Consider the following 24,128-nt stretch of genomic DNA (forward strand, 5'->3'; position numbering starts at 1 on the left):
GATCTTAGAGAATAATTTACTACCATCACTTGGCTAGATGACATAATTTCTTACTATGTTCTAAATCTTATCCTTTTACTCACAGACAATTGCAGTTACTCCATTGTATAAATGTATCACATTTCCTTTATCCATTCTTCTGGGTTGCCTCCAATATCTGACCATTATGAATAGAGCAGCAATGAACATGGTTGAGCAATGTCTCTCTAGTAGGATGGAACATTCTTTGGGTATATGCCCAAGAGTGTCACAAAAGGATCATAGGAAGATTGAACCCATTTTCCTGAAGAACTGCCACACTGTTTCCATGGCTTTATTCTTAGGAGGAAGTGTTATCAGTCTCTATCAATTACTATTTGTCCTGTGAATAGTTCTGCCCATATTCTTGCTTTAGTTGTGATTTAGAGTCTCTGATTTATCTTCACAGTAGCTCTCAAGATGCTAAGGGTCATGTTAATCCAGGAAAACAGGAAACTAAAATGAAAGTATAGATGAGGAGCTTTCTTCATGTCTTGGTTGTCAAAATTCCAAGTTTATAGAAAAAAAGAAAATAAACTGGTGGTCGCAAGAGAGAAGGACTGAGTTTCTCACATAGGCAAGAAACACTAAAGGCCAAGAGATCATAATGACAGGCTTCATGCCCTGAAAGGAAACAACAGCTATCAACCAAGACGATTGTATCTAGAAAACCATCCTTCAAAATTAAAAGCTATAAAGATATATCCTAAGTATAGCAGAAACAATCTGTGATATCCAAGTCGGCATTACAGGAGATTCTAAAGGAATATTGCACACAGGTAAAAAAGCCAGAATAATAGGGAGATCTTTGGAAATAACAGACAAATAACTCAACAATAAACCATTATCTTAGTAAACCAATAAGATACTAAGATGAGCAAAGGATGAAGAACAAAAGTAATAGAAATAACCAGAGAAGAAAAGAATGTGGATTTGGAGTTACCCTGTTATCCTTCAGCTGCATGATGGACAGTGGCCCTAGTACCTGGAACTGCCATGGGGTCCCTTGGCTGCATCTTAGGAAGCACAGGGAAAGAGACTGCAGAACCGCTTTAGCCTCTTATGGATGCAAACAATACACTCCCCCACCCTTACAGAGTCACTGCCATTCTTTCTCCACACAGACACCCTGCATCCTACAGGATAGTGTCTGTCCTTCCCTGTAGAGATCAGGCTCTAGTCTCTTTTTTCTGCCTTCTGTCTCCCTATGCTGCTGAAGGAATCTAACAATAGCTTAATAAGAACAGAGAGTAGAACAGCCTTGTAGTTTCAGCTGTGCCCACTATTGCAGGCCATGCTCTCTTAGCAAGATGATGGGGCCACCACCAGATGTCTCCCCTTCCTCACACTCCCTTGGTTTGATATCAGAGAGATGGGGGAGAGGAGGGTGGAGGCGAGATGGTTGGGGAGAGACAAAGGGAGGGGGTAGGGAGGAGGGTGCTTGAACTTATTTCTGAGACTCTTCAAGGCAGATGCTCAGAAACCAACCAACCTGTGATCAGGCTGGAGCTGCATCTCTTGTGATATGCTCTTCAAAGGGAAGAATGGACAGACTCCTGGGAGTGTGGATGGTGACACTATGGCTGCAACTGACTAGTGAGTTTGGGTTTCTGGTGAGGGCGACAGGGACAGCAAAGTCCATAGTCCACATCCATGTGAGATGAAGCCTTCTTATTAATCTGGAAATGCAGTTTGAAAATGTAACCACTGACTCCTGTTCTCTGGCCTGTGTTTCTATGTAGGAGTGAACAGCCGACTAGGAGAAGAGAATGCTTGGGCCTTGAGCATCCAGGAGGGTGAAAATGTCACCGTGAACTGCAGTTACAAAACATCCATAACTGTCCTACAGTGGTACAGACAGGAGTCAGGCAGAGGCCCTGCCATGCTAATCATAATACGTTCAAATGAGAGAGAGAAACACAGTGGAAGACTAAGAGCGACCCTCGACACCTCCACCCAGAGCAGTTCCCTGTCCATCACTGCTGCCCAGGCTGCAGACACTGCTGTTTACTTCTGTGCTACAGATGCACAGTGTGCAGCAGGCACCTGCAGCCCTGACACAAACCCTCAGAGCTGTTTCCTAGACCCCAATAGTGGATGGAATGGTGTTTTATCATTTCACAATAAGAGTCTACTGGCAATGAAAGAGAATTCTTTCAAATTTGTGATTTTTTGACTTTATTTTCCTACCCAGTCTTGTGAGGAAAATATATAGGAATCAGAGTCTTGACATCCTGACATTCCAGGACGGAGGTGGTACTGACCTCCACTGCAGTTATACAGAATTACACTGGTTTAGGCAGGGTCTTGGGAAATGGCCAGGCTGGATTCCTTTTCTGCTTATATCCTGTTATACCTTTTCCTGTGGATGAAAACAGAAAGGCTTAAACCACAATATCAAAGAAGGAAAGCTCTCTACACAGCACTACTTCTAGGCCTGAAGACCTCTGTGCCCTTTCAGGCATCTGCATCTAAACCCTGGGCTTTAGCACAAGGGCAGAAGGTCATATGTCTCTGCAAACCAATAATTTTCCCATATGCAGGATCTCCTTCCAAGCAGCATCATGGACAATAAACCTGTGATGCAGCCAGAGGACAGAGATGCCTGTCAATCTCATTATCTGACCCAGACAGTTGCCTGTTCATGGACATAGGTCTACAGAGCTTCCCTTACATGAATCTCAAAGGTACAGCTGGGACAGGGAACAGCAGGATTCTAGTATTGGGTGTCATGGAAGGAGACCGTACAGGTACACACAGCTTTCTGAAACATTATTCTTTGTTGTTCATAATAATCTAGCCACATGGTTATAAGGGAAACCTGTATGTTTTCTAACATAGTCCTTTTTTAGATCAAGATAGCCATGAGTTTCATTTCTGTGTCATCTTCAAATTATTAGAAACAATTCTGTGTAGTTAGTACCTTTATTTTCTTAAGTCAATCTGGCCTTCGCCAACATCAGTTCAAGAAATGGCCATGGTAAGATCAATGCCCATTAATTTAATAATGCCAGAGAATGCTTTCAGAGCACATTTTTCTTCATATTTTGGCACTTTCCTTTCTTCCTTCTAAAACTTATTTTTTATTATGTTTGTATGTTTATAAAACAGTGCAGTGCTGTGCTGTTGGTCCCTGGCTGAACACTTTATCTATGCCTCCCTGAGGAGGAATAACTTTTTATTATCAGGATGGTAATGGTTCTGTTACTTATCTCATGATTTTTAAAGTCTATTTTTTTTTCTTTCCCTCTCTTAATTTTCAATACATTAGAACACAAGCACAGAAATGATAGGCACAGAGCTCAATGCAAATGAATGCTTGTTTATATCCAAGTAGGATGATTGTGTCATGCGTTGAAAATTTCCTCTGCTCCAGCTTTCCATGAGCTCCTTTAACAGCTCCCCACCCTTCACTTGTGTGACAACAATTTAAGAGTTCTATCATTTTCTCTTGAGATTTCTCAGGAGGCTGGAATAATATAAAGCCACAGTGTAAACCCTCCCATGTTTGGCTTCCTTCACTCAACCAGCATGCTGCAATTCATTAATTGTGTAAGTCACCCACTTAGCACATAAACACAGGAAGAAAATATTGTATATACACAGAAGGGTAGTACTTAGGCATAAAGAATGAAATCCTGAACAATAGCTCTGCCCCAAGCCACGTGGCTGGAGAGGGCGAGACTCCACCAAATGCAGCCTAACATTTCTAGCTCCAGGCCTGGGAGAGGACTCCGGGGAAGCATGGTCCTGCCTAGGGTCATGATGGAATGAACCAGACAGAGACCCACATACAGGTTTAGATCAGTTGGCATGGATCTGAGGAGAAAACACAGTCTGACCAGCACCTTGCGGCACCAGGCAGTCAGGCACTATGAAGGTAAGCAAATGCATGGTATAGTATGGGAGGAAGAAAGAGACAGAAAGGTTCATATCCTGTGGACAGAGGCATGTCTGAAAAGGTAAAAGAGGTGAGGAATGGGCTAAGGTGGGTGGCTTGATTGCTACCCAGGGCCATGGTGATGTCTGTGTCTGGGTTGCTGCTGCGGCCCATGTCTGAGTTCATGACTCTGTTGCAGTCACAGTCTCTGTTGATGTCCTAAACTCCTGATACCCCCAAAGGCAGAGAGGATAGGATTGTACAGAGTTGGCTCTGCCCCTCACCAGCTGAAGCACTCAAGAGAGAGGGTCCTACACCTCACCTGGGCTGCACAATAAAGATGATCCTGTTCTCAGGGCATGGGGGAGCTGACCCTGAGGGAGTGAGAATGAGAGATCAGGTAGCACCCCTCCTGTATGCCTTGTGGTAGCATGAGTGAGGGAAAGATGCCCTCCACCACTTGACCCTGCCACCTGTGGTGAGGGAGGGAGCTGATCCTCAGCCTCACCAGCTGCAGCACTAAGGAAAGTGGACCCTGAACATCACTTGGACAGCACAGCAGAGCTGACCCCATTGACAGGGGTGAACCAGCCCCAGGAACAGGAGAGTGTGAGACCTGGCCCTGCCCCTCATCTGCCATATGGTGGTGTGCCCCACCTCTTCCCTGCCTGTGACAGGTGTGAGAGCTGTCTCTGCCACTCACCAGCGGCAGCGTTCAGGAGAGTGGCCCCGGAACCTCGCCCTGGCAACAGAGTAGAGCTGGCTCTGACAGTCCAGATGTGGGCGTCCTGACCCTGAGGGCATAAAAGCAGAACTGTCCCCACACCTTGCTTCTCACTGCAAGGGATGAACTAGCAAGAGCTGGCAGGGTGACCATCCCTGCAACTATCCAGGCCCAGAATCAGGGTCATGAGTTCTTCCACCCCAACATCTATCTCATCTGTGATCTGCTGGAGGATGTGTGGCGGGAGCAGTCTCTGGACCCAGGGCCACAAGATCTCCATGACACAGGGCAGCACATAGAAACCTCTTCAAATTCCAGAATGTCCTGATGTCCTGTGAAATAAAACAAATCTTTTTTTTTAATTATTCTTCTCTCATCCCAAACGGCAGTTTCATCTCCTTCTTCTCCTCCCAGTCTCCCAACCCCCAACACCCCTCTCCTCCAGATCCACTGTTGCTCCATTTCCCTTCAGTAAAGAGTAGGCTTCCCAGTAAAACCAAAACATGGCACAGTAAGATACAATAAGTCTAGACTCAAACTCTCCTATTAGGGTTGGGTGAAGGAACCCAGTTAGAGGAAAAGGATCCCAAGAGCAAGTGAAAGTATCAGAGAAACCCCTTCTACCACTGTTAGAAGTTCCTCAAAACACAAAATTAACAACAATAAAATATACAGAGGACTTAGTGCAGACCAATGTGGGGTCAATCTCTGTGAGTACCTACAAGACCTGCAAAATTGATTCTGTGGGCCATGTTCTCCTGGTATCCTCTATCATTCTGGCTCCTAAAATTCTTTCTCCCCCTCTTCTGTAGCATTCCCTGAGCTCCAAGGCAGGGATCAGATGGAGATCTCTAATATGGGCTCTCTCTCTCTGCCTAGTGTTTGGCTGTGGTTCTCTGCATCTATTCCCATCAGCAGCTGGAGGAAGACTCTCTGATGATAACTGGCCTAGGAACTAATATATGAGTATAGCAGAATATTATTAGGAACCATTTTATTAATTTTTTTTAACTATTCTAAGTCTCTGGGCTATCCAGCCCCCAGTTCATGATCTTCCAGATAGTGTCAGGCTTGGACCACTTCTCATGGCATGGATCTCAAATTACAGCAGTCATTGTTTGGCCACTCTCACAAGTTGAATGCCTCCATTGCCCCAGCATATTATGCAGGCTGGATACATTGCAGGTTTTGTGGCTGGGTTGGTGTCCCAGTCCCACTACTGGAAGCTGCTTTGTTACAGAGAACGGCTGATTCAGGCTCGTATCATCCATTACTAGGAGGATCCTCCTAACCAGGGTCATCCTCATAGAATGCTGGGAGTTTCTACTGCACTAGCTTTCCACATCACCTCCCCAATGCCCTCCAATTCCAGTCATCTCTCCTCCCTGTACTCTTCCCCTCCACCCCACCTTCACCTGATCCTTCCTGTTCCCCTTCCCACACTCCCCAAGCCACAGTGGCTTTATTCATAATACCCAGAAACTGGAAACAATCTAGATGTCCCTCAACTGAAGAATGGACAAAGAAACTGTGGTATATTTACACAATGGAGCGTTACTTAGCTGTTAAAAAAATGACATGAAATGCAGGCAAGTGGAAGGAACTAGAAGAAAATCATCCCAAGTGAGTTATACCAGACCCAGAAAGACAAATATGATATGTTCTCATTTATAATGGGTTATTAGCTGTCAAGTAGACTATAATCATGTTATAATCCACAGACCCAGAGAGACTGAGTAACAAGGAGAGCTCAAGACTGGGATGCATGGATCTCCCTGAGAAGGGAAATAGAACAAAACAAATCTTAACACATTTAAAAACATTGAACTTCATATGTCCTATCTGATCACAATACAATAAAACAAAATCAACAGCAACTAGATTCCTAGTAAATACACAAACCCATGGAGAGGAAACTCCTCATTACTGAATTGGGTCAAAGAGGAAATCGAGAAAGAAAGAAAATATTTGCTGGAACTAAATGAAAATGAAAACACAACACAATCAAACTTCTGGAACACATTGATAGTAATCCTAGAGGGAACTATAAAGCTCTCAGTACCTATAGTAAAAAAAAAAAAAACAGAAAGAACATAAATAAAAGACTTAGTGATGCAACTCAAAAATTAAAAATCTCCCAAGGATGGGCAAATGGAATATATAGTTATGGAGAGACAGAGGGGAGACCAGAGTGGAAGGATTTGATGAAGTAAGGGAGGGAGGAAGGGGTAAGGGAAGAATATAGGGAAGGACAACTAACACTAAGGGCCATTTGAAGGGTTGTATGGAAACCTAATATGGTAGAAGATTCTTAAAATGTATACATATATGAAGAAATCTAAATAAAGTCACCAAATAATAGGGGAGACAATGCCCCAACTAGATACTGTTCGCCATTGACTAGAACTCCCAGTACCAGGAATGGTTGATATCTAATCAAATTCCCAAACAGCTCAGGCTGTTGCCAAGGCTATTAGTTGTTGTCCACAAACTGATGGCAAGTTATAATTCTGAAGGAAACATTTACATATCTCATTGAACATGGAGAAGATGAGTGGGTGCCTTGACCTCTATTGATTAGTGTTCATGATACTGGAAGGTATTTTTGATGATACCAGAGGAGAAAAGTAATCATTAATCCTTCTATATTCTTTACCCTTGACAAGGTTCACCCTTTGCTTAATCACTTCTAGCTAGGAATTGGTCAGAATTTCTGGCTGTGCCTGAACCCTCAACCCCCCCCCCCTACTATATAGGGCAAGGGACCAGTCAGACCATCAGTGCACCAGAAAACAAAAAGAACTGTAACTGTGAAAAGCCTAAGTTAACACTGTGGTCCTACTTGGAACTGGAACCTGTCTGGTGTCCAGGACTTTTGGCTTAGAGGATTCACTTTACTCTGATGCTTGCTATTTCACTCTCCAGGTCAATTCTTATCAGCAGGATACTTTATGGCCCCTGAGACCACAAAGGGTGAACCTTGTCAAGGGTAAAGAATATAGAAGGATTAATGATTACTTTTCTCCTCTGGTCTCCTTGGTGGGCATGCTCAAATGGTTTACCTAAATGTGCCTCCTCCAAGACATCCAAAATAGTAATTCCCTTCTATGTGTACTAACTAGTTCACATCCTGCCCCAGGTTTACTTATATAATGGGGAAGAAGAGAGAGTACATTTAAGATGAACCTCAGGCTTCAACTCGAGAAGTGAGGTATACCTCTTCTCATTTCACTGATTGGAGCCAGTATTGCTCAGGCAACAGCCATAGGAACATTGGCCCTTATAGCCAGTGATCAAACTTCAGAGAATTAAGTAAGCAAGTGGACCAAGGCTGTCTTAGTTAGGATTTCTATTGCTGTGAAGAGACACCATGACCATAGCAAATCTTTTAAATGAAAACATTTAATTGGGACTGGCTTATAGTTTCATAGGTTTAGTCATTATCATCATGGTGGAATATATGGCAGCATGTAGGCAGACATGGTGCTGGAGAAGCAATTGAGAGTTGTACATCTTGATCTATAAGCAGCAGAAGAATACAGTGTACCACAATGGACATAGCTTGAGCATAAAAAACTCAAAGCCTGCCTCCACAGTGACACACTTCCTCCAACAAGGCCACACCTTTTAATAGTGCCACTCCCTATGGACCAAGCATTCACACACAGGAGTCTATAGAGGCTACATCTATTCAAATCGATACAAGGACTTAGGGATATTAGAAGACTCCATATCCAGATGAGATAAACAAGTAGACTCTAGCAGAAGTAATTTTGGAAACCCAAGGAGGCTTAGATTTTCTCTTGATGAAACAAATAAGATTCTACATAGCTTTAGGAGAAATCTATGGTTTCTATTTCAAGTAATCAGGGATTGGTTTGAGAAAATCTCAAAGAAGGGAAGAAAGGAGACATAGATCAGATAATTGGTATCAGTCTCTCTTACCTGGTCCCCACTTTATTATCAGCATTAGTCATTTCATTCTTATCCTCATCAGGCTAATGGTGGAACCCTGCATCTTCAACTGCATTGCCAACTACATCCAACAGAGTAAACTCAGTTAAGCTTCTGGTCTTAAAGACCATCGGTGTCTCCCGCCTAGGACAAGACAAGGAAATGATTGACACATGCCCATAGAACCAATGGGGAATGTGACAAGTTAAGACAGTGCAGAGGATCCTCCAGCTTGTGTTCTTGCAGGAACCAGTTTTTTTTTAGGCTTGACTAGAATTTGATCTTCTTGATGAGAAGCCCTGTGGAAAACTACCCAACTCACTTTTAGGTCAAGATGTCCCAGCTAGCTTATCTTAGCTTCTGCTAAACTGCTTGTTTGCACAGAACCCCCTCCAGCTAACTGCTTATCTTAGCAGTTTCTGGGTAATTTTCCACAGGAATCTTCATCAAGGAGATCCTAGGTAAAGAACCTTCTCTGATGAAGTCTGCACATTTGTTCACATGTGTACACATACAGACCAGGCTAAGATAAACATATGAGGGAGAGCTATTTTTTTAAGCTGCTGAGATTGTGTGACCTTACTTACTATTCTTTCCTGCTTATTCATGAGATTCACACTTAAAATGCATTTTTATACCGTGTTCATTTAGCAAAATAATGGGTTTATCTGTAGGGTCTATGAGCTTCCAGCCACAGGTTCTTGATAGGACTTACAGTACCATCCAGTATGTGTTCAGTCAAGGGTCACTACATTGTGAAAATGTCTAAGTCTGTTTTTCCTGATTGAGGATCAGTCTCTAGCATGCTCCCTGTGGAAGGGGAAGACGTGCTTCATTGGAGCACTGCCATCTTGTGTCTGGCTCACATATGTGTGATGTCTGTACTGGCTCCATTGCTGCCCTGCAGAGTTCATGTGTTAAATTTGACAAAGCCTAGCTTCATAGAAGCGTCCATCCCCAAACTGAAGTAAAATTCCTGGTGTAGCAGTCATGCCAGGAAAGATTCAGGGAGACAGGCTCTTCTTTCAGCTGTTGCTTTCCTGGTTTGTTTGGACTGAAATGAACAATGTACACACAGAGCTGGAGAGTTAGTCCTGTGCTTTGGAAACAAAGCCTGGCATTGATATGCAGGTGGGGGACATTTCTTCCTGCTAAGTGAAATTGTGTCTACTGCTCTGTCCCTTACTCCGTTTTAGAAATATTATGAGGAGTGGAGACAAGTGTTGATGGAGAAAATGTGTCATTTAAGGGCGATTACCCAGTAGAGTGTTTTTAAATTCTCTTTATTCTGGTGTGTATTCTATTTATAGTACCTCCCAATGTTCCAGTTCAACACAGCAATATAGCAATTTCCCAAGTAAGAAACTTTCAGAAGAATGGCATGCTATTGGCCACCATCAACTCTGCTCTCATTAGACTACCCAACATCCACCCACTTCAAACTGCTGGACACTAATGTGTCTAGGTCCAGCTGTTCCCATGGTTTCTGTTTCTCTGGACTGTGCTTCATTGCTGCTCCCACTAAGGAGTCCATGTTTCATGTAAATATTCTTTTATTCTTTTCTTAAATCTTAAACCTTTCAAGGTGTGTGTGTGTGTGTGTGTGTGTGTGTGTGTGTGTGTGTGTGTGTGGTGTGTGTGTTTGTGTGTGTGTGTGTGTTTTAAGTACCTTCATTAGTCAGCCTACTTTCATCTGCAGATGCTCCTCCAGTCTATTGTTTCTTTGATGCTGTATCATCTCAGGACTATTTAGATCAAATGATATTGGGGTTTTGCTATCTTTTCTCCATATTGCATTATCATTTCTGCTTATCTGAAGTCACTGAATCTTCATAATTCTTAAAATAGATAAGCTTGTTTCATTTTTTAAGGCAAGGGTTTACATTTTAGACTACTATTTTATGTATCCTTTTTTTTTTCTTTCTTTTCACCAAAGTCACTATCTTTATATCCTACCAGAACTTTCCTTGATTGGATGCTCACTGCTAGCAAAGGCTTATATAATACAGCCAAGGGTGTCTGATTTGAATGTGTCTGCATAGGTAATGGTTGTCCTAGGACACAGTGACCGGGCACTGCTTCTGAATAGTAAGAGCATATGTGGATGTTGTCTGTAAGAAGGAATCTGTAGGCAAACACACTGCTAATGATTTCTTTGTTCTGAGTTAAACAAAGTGTTGGGTGGAGGTAGAGAGGAGAGGAAGAAATGGGAGAGAGAGAGGGAGGAGAGAGAGAGAAAGAGTGAGAGAGAGTGAGTGAGAGAGAGAGAGAGAGAGAGAGAGAGAGAGAGAGAGGGGGGGGGGAAGGATATCTCAGACCCAAGAGCATCTGGCCAGAAGGATAACTCTGAACTTCCAATTGATTTCCTTTGTTCTGGCTCTCTACAAAAATGCTAATGAGGAAATGCCAGGGAAGGCAGAGTTTTCTCTGGCTTCCAGGAGTCAACAAAACACACATTAAAGATTCATTCTCTGGGTTTTGACTATGTTTCAGGCAGCAGGGCTGCTTGCAGCTTTTGCTTTTATACTCAAGTGGTAATGGTCTCCAAATTTAATAGTTTTATCATATGATCCTTTTTTTCAAAATAAAATTGCCCTTCCATTTTGCATGGTCTATTTTTCATTAGGTTAGGACTCAACATATCACAGATTAGCTTAGAAACACGAGGTGTGCTGTAGACAGAAAGAACATATGAATTTGCTCAGTCTTTATCCTGCACTGGCCGCCAGAGGGCGACGTTGCACAGACTAGCCGCCTGCATTCTTGCAGATGATCCCCACTTTCAACTCAGTCCCTCCCTGCATCTTGTAGAGTTCTTAGAACATCTGATAAGTGAAGACAGTCAGAGGCCAGGAAGTTCCCAGGACCAGGACCACTTCTGCAGCGTTTTGTTGTTTGTTTGTTTGAGAATTTTATCTAAACAAGGAAGGTGTCTAGACAATTTTGTGCCCTTTGTCCTCAAGAATTGGGAAGTGCAGCTGCTTTCCTGCATGTGCCAAGCTTTTCCAGAAAGGCACCAGAGGTGTTTCCAGTGCTCAGCCATGCTTCTAGTCCTCATCTCATTCCTGGGGATACATTTTTTCCTGGGTGAGTAAACTATCCGTATAGTTTGTAGATGCACACGATTCACTGTTTTTCTCACTTGAATTTTAGTAAGAATATTTTCTCCATAAAGTCTGCATCACATTTACTGATTTATCATTGATTTTGCAGGAGATGTCCAAGCACAGTCAGTTACCCAGCCTGATGCCCATGTCACTGTCTTCGAAGGAGACTCGGTGGAGCTCAGATGCAACTATTCCTACAGTGGAACTCCTTACCTCTTCTGGTACAAGCAGCACCATGACCAAGGCCTCCAACTTCTCCTCAGGTACTTTTCAGGAGACCCTGTGGTTTATGGAGTGAATGGATTTGAGGCTGAGTTTCAGAAGAGTAAATCTTCCTTCCACCTGAAGAAAGCCTCTGTGCATCTGAGCGATTCTGCTGTGTACTTCTGTGTTGTGAGTGCACAGTGTCTGAGGCTGCAAGGGGAGCTGAACACAAACCTGTGAGATGCTGGGGAGGACTGTAGCTGACTGACTTTAGATCATCCATGCTTCTATAAGTAACCTAAATAAACTTATCGGTTCTCCAAGTTAAACTTCTGTGGAATCATTACTTTGGTCTGTCATTGGTGCTCTATCTGTGGTATATAGACATCTGGTCACTGATCCCATAATATTTAAAATTTTTCAATAATGTATATGTAATATAAAATTGTCATTTTTCTTTGAAAAACTTTTATTAAGTTAAATTTCTTATGATAAGTGTTTCAAATGTGAAACAAATGGCTATTTCAAATATTCCTTTATACAAACAGCATTCATTTATTAATTTAAGAAGTATCTGTTAGCTATCTTTTAGGTTTGTGACATCTGTCCAATGTAGGGTAATAAAATGGAAAAAGCTTGTTTCTTTTCTCCAAAGTCATCTGGTAGTGATTAAACATGTGTTGGCATTCCTTGCTTGTGTGATTTTTCCAGTGGATTACCACATGGCCAAAACTAACTACATAAGAAACTTAGAAATGGCATGGAATGACATTCCCAGGTAGGACAACAGACAAGGTGCCAATAAGCCTATCACAACTATTCTTCAGATTACAGAAGCATCATCCAATAGCTACAAGGTGTGAGGCAAAATAAAAGAGCCCAGAGTAGCACTCCATCACTGACTTTTGAGAATATAGGTCAACAATCTTCTGAGTTTAGCAAATTGTCTAAAATGGGGTTGGGGGCGGGGGAGGGGATGGTGCATCTACCTAGAACACACGTACTTCCTGTTTAATTCTCAGCTCACATTCATCCTTTCCCTATAACCTTAACATTTCCTAACTTAAGAAATTAAGATTCATACACTGGGGTGGCTCAGAAAATGAACTCTTTCCCTGGACTAGCGATTGTACTCTTCTTAATGTTTGGTAAGTGGAATGACATGTGGAGCTTCTGTCTTGTTCTATGATATTGATGTAAATTCAAAGGACAATTTTTCCTACAAGGCAGAATACAGATCACCACCAAGGTGGCCCACAATAATTGTTATTATTCATTTATCATTTTAGGAGAGAGCAATGGAGACTCAGTGACACAGACAGAAGGTCGAGTCACAATCTCTGAAGGGACGTCTCTGACTGTGAACTGTTCTTATGAAACCAAACAGTACCCAGCCCTGTTCTGGTATGTCCAGTATCCCGGAGAAGGTCCACAGCTCCTCTTCAGAGTCTCCAAGGCCAACTTGAAGGGAAGCAGCCGAGGTTTTGAAGCTACTTATGATGAAGGATCCACCTCCTTCCACTTGCAGAAAGCCTCGGTCCAAGAGTCTGACTCGGCTGTGTACTACTGTGCTCTGAGTCACATAGTGTCACACACTGCAGGGGGAGCTGATCACAAACTCTGAGAAGCAGGGCCTGATGCTGAGTGTGTCTGAGATCACTCATTTAGGGACCAGGGGAAGGTCTGCTCTTGTTGACGCTCACCATACACGCAGACACTGCTGCAGTGTAAACCATGCAAATTAACACTAAGAACACATTAGGAGAACAGGAAGTGAGCATGCCTTAACTTAGGCTTGGTCAGAATGAGTGAAAGCAGTCACATACCACGATGATTTCCTTTTTGTTTTTGTTTTGTGAGATGGGATTTCCAGTAGCTCAGGCTGGCCTTGAACTCTTTCCTTATGAAGCTGAGGTTGGCTTTGAATTCCTTTTCTTCCTGCCTGAACCCCCAGAGGACTGTAGGCATGACCCACCATACTAGTCTGTCTGAATTTGTGATTTCTTAAATGCAAATCTCTTGCTGAAATTTGTCTATGTGTTCATCATCCCATATAATTCTTATCCCCGGAATCCAACTCATGTCATTAATGGAATTATCATGGCTTAAAAGGGTGCACATGCTCCATATCTTCCTGGTAAAGTACAGTAAGAGATGGTTTATTTATCCTTCCTCTCTAGGTCTAGTGGTTTACTTGTTATTCCTAAAGATTCTTACATTTGACTGAATTTAGAAGTATAAATCTCGGAGGAAATACGTTCATGACATTTTTATTTGGCTTCCTTCATTCTTTTGCCCCAAAATATATCATATTCTGTAGCATCTTCCTTCTGTTTCTAGTGTTTTTTTTTTTTTTCAGTGCAACAGGTCTATGGTTGTGATCTGCCTGGAGAAAAAAGATGCTGAATCTTGGGTGCTTTGGTCCTGGGGAAAAAGTGAGTTAAGATGAAGAGATGAGTGTTCTCAATTCAGTTAACAGGTCAAATGAAGAAGACTGAGTTAAGCACCAGGGAAATTGGGTGACATTGTTGGAGAAAGAAACTTGGATTGTGGTGGACTTGAAACTTAATATAGGCTATGAATTAGATAGAGTGGACAACTATTCCAAAGAGATTCATAGTCCTCAAAGAAAACTAGGGTCAAATGGATGGGTATTTACATGTTAATGGAAGGAAGGATTCCTCCTTTCTGTAGTGTATTTCAAAAGACCAAAAGGGATCCCAGACTCAAAATGTAACAATTATTTTTTACTTTTGTCAGTGCTAGGAACTAAACGCAGGCATCTTGAATGCAAGGCAGGGGCTCTACTGAGCCATAGTCTTAGCACTAACATGTTTATGCTTTAAAGTGCACCATTGATAAAGTGAACGGAGAATCCCGAAGTTGAAGAAAATGTTTGCAAATTGTATCTGCTGAGGCAGTGCCAAACAGAATGTGTAATCACGTCACTATTTTTTATTTTTATTATTTAAAAAATATATTCTCTCATACAATACTTACCCACCACAGCATCACCCCACCTCCCCTCTCCCTTAGATCCACTGCTCCTCAGTTTTCCTTCAGAAGACAGCAGGCCTCGCAGTGATTATCAAATGAACACAGCACAAGATACAATAACACTCGGCATAAACCCTCACATCAAGGCTGAATGAGGCAACCAAGTGGAAGAAAAGGGGGCTCATGAGTAGGCAAATAGAGACACCCAATTCTCATTATTAGGATTCCAACAAAAAACCCAAACTAAACAATCACAGCATGTATGCAGAAGACCTAGCACAGACCATGTAGGTTCCATGGATGCCGCTTCAGTCTCTGTGGGCCCCTATGAGCCCCTGCATAGTTGATTCTGTGGGCTGTGTTCTCATGGTGTCCTAGACCACACTGACTCCTCCAATCCTTTCTCCCCCTCTTCTGCAAGGTTCCCCAAGCTCCACCTAATATTTGGCTGTGAGTCTCAGTATCTACTCCCATCAGCAGCAGGAGGAAACCTCTTTGATGAGAACTGGGCTAGGCACTGTTCCTATGAGTATAGCAGAATACCACTAAGAATCATTTCACTGCATTTTTTTTTTGGCGTGCATGTGTGTGTGTGCATGGGTGGGGGTGAGGGTCAGTCATGTTTGGTTCTACCCTAGGTTTCTGAGCTATCCAGCATCTGGATCCTGGCCATCTAGGCAGTGATGGTCATAGGCTCTTCCCTGTGGTGTGGGCCTCAAGTTAAACAAGTCATTGGTTGGCCACTCCCACAAACTGAGCCACCATTGCCCTAGAGCATCTTGCAGGTTAGACTGGTTGTGGGTAGAAGGTCTTGTGGCTGGGTTGGTGTCCCAATTCCACCACTGAGTGACCAGCCTGTTTACAAGGAGACCAGTTCGGACTCCATATCCTCCATTACTAGGAGTCCTTGCTAGGGTCACCCTTCTAGGTTACAGGCAGTTTCCCTGCACTAGGTTTCCATATTGCTCTCTAAATGCCCACCAATTCCAGTTGTCTCTCTCGGTTCTCTCTGTCTCTGTCTCTGTCTCTGTCTCTGTCTCTCTCTCTCTCTTTCTCTCTCTCTCTCTCTTTCTCTCTCTCTCTCTCTCTCTGTCCTTTCCTCCTTAACCTGATCCTTCCTGTTCCCACCCCTACCTGCCCCCAGTCCACCCACAAAATCTATCATATTTCCTTTCCCAGGGAAATCCTATCATCCCTCTCGAGTACCCCTTGTTACTTGGCCTCTCTGGGTCTGTAGAGTGTAGAATGATTATCCTTCACTTAACTGCTAATATTTACTTATAAACAAGTACTGTTGGGGGGCTACCCACCACACCCACATTTTCCCAGAGTGCTCTTCAGTAGGAGCAGCAGGAAATATTAGATAGAAGGATTTAATGGGGGAGAAACAGATAGAAAATACAGGTTAGCCTTATTGATCAACCAATCAGAGCAATACATATTTACAGCATGCAAAACCTCCCACAGCATTTGTTTGTTTGGTTTTTGGAGAGAGGGTTTCTCTATGTAGTCTTGGCTGTCCTGGAACTTGCTATGTATACCAAGCTGGCCTCAAACTCAAAGAGATCCACCTGCCTCTGCCTCCCTAGTGTTGGGATTAAAGGCATGTGTCGCAATGCCTGGCAGAACTTCTTAGCTTTAATACTGCTGGTGTCATTCTTGGTGTGCCCTGTTTCTGTCTCCTGCTTCTGGAGCTATATCTAAGCTCTCAGCTGCTGCTTTATCCACCTGCTGCCTGCCACCTCTGATTCACCATCATGGGCTCTAACCCTCTGAAGCTGTAAGCCCCAAATAAACTCTTTCTTTTCAAAGTTGTCTTGGTGATAACATTTTATCACAGCAATAGGAAAGTAACTAATACAAGTAATATGTACTCTATCTTTGTTTTTATTCCATGTGTATGGATATTTTGCATTCACATATGTCTGTCCACAGTGTGTGCAGCCTGGTGTCTGTGGAGGCCAGCAAAGGGCATCAAATTGCCCAGAACAACAGTTACAGATGGTTGTGAGATGCCGAGTGCATGCTGGGAACTGAATCTGGGTCCTCTGGAAAAACAGCCAGTGTTTCTCCCAGATATTGGGCAGTTTTCTTTTTCTTTTGTGTCTTTACATTGTTTTGATATTACAATGATACTATCTTCATAGAAATTTGGAAGTCCTCATTCTACTTCTATTTTTAAAAATAATTTAAAAAGTATTCGTTATTAATCTTTTTTGAAAGTCTGCTAGTAGTCACGCTTTTTTTTTGAGACAGGGTTTCTCTGTGTAGCTTTGCACCTTTCCTGAAACTCACTCTGTAGCCCAGATCGAGGGATAGCTCAGCCATTAAAGGCTAGGCTCACAACCAAAAATACAGGATTCACTTTATAATATATCTCAGGCTGAACCTATTTAGTCAGAAAGGATTTCATTTCTGCTTCAATCCCTTTATTTGTTACACTTATGTTTAAATTTTTGGATCATAAGGTAGATTCCCAAGGAATCATTACACTGATTTCCATTGTGCCTGTACAAGTTTGCACTACCATCAATAATGAATAAGTGTTTTCCTTTTCCCACATCCTCACCAACAAATTCTGTCATTAATTATATTGATCTTGGCCATCTGACATGGGTAAGATGATATCTGTTTTTACATGTACAAGGACCTAGATACTGACATATGCCTTACTATTAAGATCAGGGAGGAGGCACAGGGTAACAGCCATCCTCAGTTCAATTCCTGTCCACCAGGGGGTGCAGTTTCCTAAAACAGGCTCATTTCCTGCATGATTTTTATCTAAGCCGACTCATTTTTTTTCTGAGTTAACATTTCTTCAAGCTAACCATCAAGATCATTTTCTAGATGACATTAAAGATGAACTCTTCTCCAGGCTTCATGACTGCAATACTCCTCATACTCGGTAAGTAAAGTGATGTAAACAGCAAAGTCTCTAGCTGTAAGTTATCTAAGAGCATTATCCTCAGGGTGACACAGAACTCTCTCTCTCTCTCTCTCTCTCTCTCTCTCTCTCTCTCTCTCTCTCTCTCTCTCTCTCTCTCTCTCTGTCTCTTTTCTCTTCTCTTCTCCTCTCCTTGCACTCTAGGAAGGACCCATGGAAACTCTCTGACTCAAACAGGAGGCCAAGTGACCATCTCAGAAGGCGGGTTCCTGACAATAAATTGCACGTATTCAGTCACAACCATAGCATCCCCTGCTCTTTTCTGGTATGTTCGATATCCTGGAGAAACACTACAGCTCCTCCTGAAAGTCCTTACAGCTGGCACGAAGGGAAGCAGCCGAGGTTTTGAAGCTACACTCGATAAAGGATCCACCTCCTTCCACTTGCAGAAAGCCTCGGTCCAAGAGTCAGACTCGGCTGTGTACTACTGTGCTCTGGGTGACACAGTGGTGGAAACTGCAGGGGGAGCTGAACACAAACTGAGAGGCAACAGGTGCTGAGCACCTGCCTCTGAATCCCTCTGGCTTCAGCACACCCTGTGGTGTGTGGACTCACAATCTCTGTTGGTGAAAAAATGTAAATGTTCTCATGCCAGACCATGCAACTTCACAAACTATTAAAAGAATGAGCAGTCTCTGGGGCCGAATCTTAAGTTATTTTCCTGCAGTGCTGAGAATCAACCCAGAGCCTTAAACTTGCCAGGCAAGTGGTCTGCCACTGAGCCACATTTAAAACCTTATCTATCATTAGATAATCAAATGTGCTGGAGAAAAAGACATCTGCATAATGTGACCTAACAGGGTTTGGCAGGAAAGGTGACAGAAAGCTGCAATCCTTCCCTTACAAAGCCCTGTGGAATTCTTAAGGAGAAGGAGGAAGAGCAGAACTCACATGCAAACAGCAACACGAAGAGCTGAAGGGAGGGACACTCATTGTGCAGGAGACAGGTCACTTTCCTGGTAAATCAGACAGAATTTCTTCTATTTTGGGGGAACCCCATTATTTTCCCTCCTCCTCATCCTCCCCCTCCTCCTCCATCTCCTCTCTTCCTCCTTCTCCTTCTCTCTCTTTCCCTCTCTTTCTTTGAGATGGAGTCTCTCTATGTAATCTTGACTGTCCTGAAACTCTTTGTAGACCAGGGTGGACTCAAACTCACAGAGATAACCCTGCCTCTGTGTTCCAAGTATTGACAATAAAGGCAAGAGTCACTATGCCCAACTATCATTTTTCTCTTATACTCTTCAAATGATCATATGATATCCACCAGTTTCACAGTGAGATTTAGATTAGTGTTATATTTGGGTACTGTGGACTGGCCACACTGTCAGAAAACCAGTGATCACACTGTCTTGACCTCTCATAATTCTCTATTAGGAACACGTTTTGTCCTATATGAGTGGACTCTCTGGTTTCCTTTTGATTTCTCAGGCAAGATACGTTTCCATTCCTTTGCTTTCTCCATGTCTATGCATCAGATCTCAGATGTACAGTAAACCTTCACTTAACTAAACAACTTTCACATTTTCATAGGCTTCAATTTCACTGAGAGATGAGAAGCATTAAGAAAGGAATCTTCAAGACCTTCAGCACTTACCACTTTTCAGTACCTGTGCAGGATCCTTGACTTTTCCTCCCTCAGTGTTTAATTCAGGAGCAGAGAACACTGCTGATCCTTAGCATCTATGACAGCCTTTGACAACAGTAGGTCTTGAAAAGGATTGTTGAACTAATAATGGCAGATTAAAAGTCCTACCATTACCATGAGAGCAGAATTTAACATTCACTCAAAAATATACTGTATGCAGATGTGAAATTGTCAAAGAATTAAGAAAAATATTTTATTTTTAAACAGAATTTTAATGTATCTGTTTCTTGACAAAACTCATTTTTATTAAAAACCTGGTGACACAGTAACAAATAGAACAGGGGAAAACTCACATTCTAAAGGAATTTCCATTTTAGGTTCAGACTAAGCGCAGGCTAGTCATTACCACTAGCCTCTGCCATGAATCATTTCTATTCTAACCTTGAAAAATCATTCGACATCTGCTTTCAGATGAGGAAAGTAAACATTATCTGTCCTGTCTAATGTCCTTTGTAGAGCTAGAATTGAACTGAGGCCCTGAAATCAAATCTAATTGACACTCCACTGTGTTTCTATGGATAGGTAAGAATTTACAGCAGGAATCACATTGCCAGCAGTGAAAAGGAAACCACAAAAAGTTTACCCACACTTCTTAAGCAAGTCCAGCTCTGACCCCAAGATGGCAGTGCTGGCATTGGTCCTGTCTCCAGGAGCTGAGGTTTGTATCAGGTCTCCGATTGGCTGGCTGTACTTCCTGAGCCTTCCTTTATGTTACTGTTTCTATGAAATAGGCAGCAGCTTTGGGGGCAGACTTCTGCAGAACAACAATGGAGAAGCACCTGAGTGCCTGCTGGGTGGTTTTATGGCTGTATTTCCAGTGTAAGTTAGAGGAGGTTTCAGGGGGCCATAAGAAGTCAAAAAACATTTTCTTAGGATTTGGGGAAAAGATGTAATTCCTTGGGATAAGTGGAGGGAGGAAAATAGGCCTATTCCTAGATCACCTGAGATTCACGTGGAGAGTAACAAAGGATATGAACTACAATTACTAAGTGTGGATGTTTGATTTCTGTAATTTCACACTGTTTTCTGAATAGGGGTTGCTGGGAAGACCCAAGTGGAACAGATTCCCAAGCTCCTTGCTGTACTGGAGGGAGAGAACTGCATCCTTCATTGCAATTACACTGTGAGCCCCGCTGGCAACTTAAGGTGGTACCGACAAGACCCAGGCAGAGGTCTTGTGTCTCTGGCAGTCATGACTTACATAGAGAACAAAAAGTCAAATGGAAGATATTCAGCATCTCTGGATGCAGATGCTAAACATAGCACCCTGCACATCACAGCCTCCCAGCTAGAGGACACTGCCTCCTACATCTGTGTGGTGGGTGTACCATGCTCCACAGATACTTGAAGCCAGAACCAAAACCTCTCCTGGAGGCTTCAAGGAGGCAGAGGTGACAGAACAGTCTTTTTAACACTGTACTAGGGAACTAAATTTCCCTTTTTGGCTTATTAGTCTCATTAGAAAGACAATTTTAAAACAGCCTGAAAAGAAAGCTTGAGGACAATTTTAATAGATTTTGAGAGAAAAACAACAGTATAGGAAAGCAGAATATCCTGGCAGCCGCCATGAGGTGAGGAGATGGAGAAAATGTTAGCCTTTTCAGTTTACCACAGAGGTCAGGAAACAGTGAGAAAGCTCAGAATATCAGGGAAATAAGCTCAGGAGTGCTGAGCCATGGATCTGTATGTAGAGGGCAGTCAGTACCACACTTTTGTGTCCCAGAAAAAAGGATCGCACCAGAAATACATGCTTAAAAACGGAAATAGCTTATTAAGAAGGAAAAACACTCCTAAGAATGGATGTGTGCTCATGAGCTGAGGAGAGAGTCCCCAAAACATCTGACCACACTGTGTACAGCTCTTCATAAGACCCATAGAATCCCCATCTCTATTACGCATTTTGCCTGAGTGTTTTTGCACAATCCAAGTTCCCTAGATGAGGTCCAGATGAGGAAAGGCATCCAATCTTCCTTCTTTCATATGTTAACCTTTTACAAAGAGAAATAATTATTTCTAATTTAAACATTTTTGAGAATTTCATACAGGTGTGCCATACTTACATAATTTCTACTTCACCCTCCCTCTTCATCTCCTCCCACATTTTCCTTACTCCATCTCAAACTCATGTCCTCTTCTTTAATTGCTGTTTCATACACACACACACACACACACACACACACACACACACACACACACACACAAATACATCTTGCTGAGTCCAATTAGTGTTGCTCCTATGTGTATGTGTTTAGGGTGACCTCTTGAGATTGCATAACCTATCAGAAGTCTTACCCCTGAGAAAGCTGATTCTCCCCTTCTCAGCAATCATTAACTGTCTGCATCTCTTCATCCAGGAGTGGGACCTTATGAGATTTCCCATATCTATGCTGACATGTCAGTTGGCACTGTCATTTTTCAAGTCTTGTTTAGTTGATCACATTTTTTGATATTTCTTGGGTGCAGTTTCTGTAGCTGTGTGGTCGCTACACGAGTGTGTGGGTTCACGTGGATCGGTGGAATGAAGACATAGAGGCATCTTAAGAATGAATCTAGCCTATCATGGCTGCAGGGGGGTCCAGCCTCGAAGGACTGAAGCACTCTTCCCTTCACCTAGGGCATATTTATTTACTCTTTTTTTACAGTTTAGATAGTTAATTTCCGTACCTTTAAAGCAACCCAAAGGAGCTCCCAGAGACCAAAGGCCAGGTGCAAATTACTTGATTTATCAGGTACCATGGTTTTCCGGGTTTCCTGGACCAAGTTTTGCATAGGCCTTTGATCCTTGGGGGACTCTCTTAACCTTGACTCTCAAATAATATTCACATAGGGCGATAAGAGAAATAAAAGGTGTGGCTAAACAAAGGAAGGATTAGGGCTAGGTGCTGTGCAGGAATGCCACTACAAGTTTCCCTGACATATACAGAAGACAGACTCTCACAGCAGATGTTCTGGTCCCTCTAGCACTTACAATCTTTCATCCTCTCCTTTCTCAGTGTTCCTGGAGTCTTGAGTGTAGGGGTTGGAATGTAGACATATCAATCGAGGTTGGATGCTTTATGATTATTGTGCCCTGCACTTTGACCAGGTTTGGGCATCTGTAATGGTCTCTTTTGTTTTCTACAAAATGAAGCTCTTTTTATGAGGTGTGAGAACTTATCTGTGTGTATAATGATTGATATTTAGAATTTTGTTAGAAATTATACTGGTTTAGGGAAGTGACATTAGTATGCTCTTCTAGGGATCATGGCCTCATCAGCCCTGGGTAAGTGAGCTAGTTTTACAATACTAAGTGTGGATTTCTTTCTATTGAATGAGATTTAAGTCCAGCTAGACAGCTGTTGGTAGCTATCAAGATATACACTGTATAAAGCTAGTCATTTTTTTTTTGTGTGGTTCATACACAGTATACATAAGTAGGACTCTTGATTACTTTTCTCTTTCAGAAGCATGAATATCACCTTTGGATATTGTGAGAGCTAATTCTTAGAGAAGAGATTTCAAGGATGTTCCCAGTTGATTCTCCCAAATCTTGAATCTCAAGTGTGTGCTGTATTAAACAATAGGCTCTTACCTTCAGGTTCTGGGAGGCAATCAGTGACAATGGCAACAAAGCATGTTAATTTGGGAGTCTCTTTGACTTCTCTGACTAACATCTCAAAGGAAAGTTTCCCATGCTTAGCACTGGGGTTTTGTCAGATAGTTTGTGACTCTTGGGGAGAGCATTATCCCTCCAAGTGGAGTAAATTCATTCAAACTCTCTATCACCTTTCATCTACTGTCTATTTATCTGTCTATCTATCTATATCTATTTATCTATCTATCTATCTATCTATCTATCTATCTATCTATCTATCTATCATCTATCATCAATCAATATATCTACCATCTGTCAACTATCTACACACACACACACACACACACACAGAGAGAGAGAGAGAGAGAGAGAGAGAGAGAGAGAGAGAGAGAGAGAGAGAGCATGTGTTTTTAAATAAAATGGAATTATATGCTTTCCGATGTTTTTTTTTTTCAGACATCCTTAGTACCTTCTGCAGTTTCTTGCTTTCCCTCTTCCCAGTAAAATGCTATTTTTGCTTTTCAAATTTTCCCCTTTGTAGCACCTGTATCCTACTCTCCACCTTTCTAGGACTCCTTCTTCCATTTGTCCCAATGACACGTTTTTAGTTTCCTATTTTCTGCAGTTACTACAGGCTGTGTCCTCACATCTGAAGATTCAGGGCAAGGAACTGCAAATAACACAGAACATGTGGTGTTTTTCTCTCTGAGTTAGGGTTACATTACTCAATGTAATAGTTTTGATTTCTGTCCATTTACCTGAAAATTTTATGATTTCATTTTCTTTACATTGAATAGAACTCTGATTTTGGTGATTCTCCTGCTTCAGTAGAAGTAGTGAGTGAGTTTTCTGTCTCAGAGGGAGATATTATCTGTGCTGGCTGGTTTTGTGTCAACATGACTTAAACTAGAGTTATCTGAAAGGAGGGAACCACAGAGGAGAAAATGCCCCAATAAGTTCTGTCTACAAGGTGTTCTCTTAATTAGTGATTCACTGGGTGGGGCAGCCCAGTTGTGGGTGCTGCCATGCCTGGGCTTGTGGTTCTGGGTTCTAGAAGAAAACAGGCTGAGAAAATCACGAT

At 42.4% G+C, this 24,128-nt stretch overlaps 1 pseudogene and 1 gene segment (V, D, J or C); both read left to right on the forward strand.

Moving 5' to 3' along the window:
• Positions 1-12,989: 12,989 nt before the first annotated feature.
• Positions 12,990-13,511, forward strand: LOC121832155 (T cell receptor alpha variable 9-1-like). The segment is given in 2 exon segments: positions 12,990-13,035; positions 13,177-13,511. Coding segments are annotated over 2 exon segments (381 nt in total).
• A 6,729-nt stretch (positions 13,512-20,240) lies between these two features.
• Positions 20,241-20,821, forward strand: LOC107400255 (T cell receptor alpha variable 10 pseudogene; annotated as a pseudogene).
• Positions 20,822-24,128: the final 3,307 nt, after the last annotated feature.

Source organism: Peromyscus maniculatus, chromosome 9 (assembly GCF_049852395.1).
Source record: "Peromyscus maniculatus bairdii isolate BWxNUB_F1_BW_parent chromosome 9, HU_Pman_BW_mat_3.1, whole genome shotgun sequence".
In the NCBI taxonomy this organism is placed as follows: Eukaryota; Metazoa; Chordata; class Mammalia; order Rodentia; family Cricetidae; genus Peromyscus; species Peromyscus maniculatus.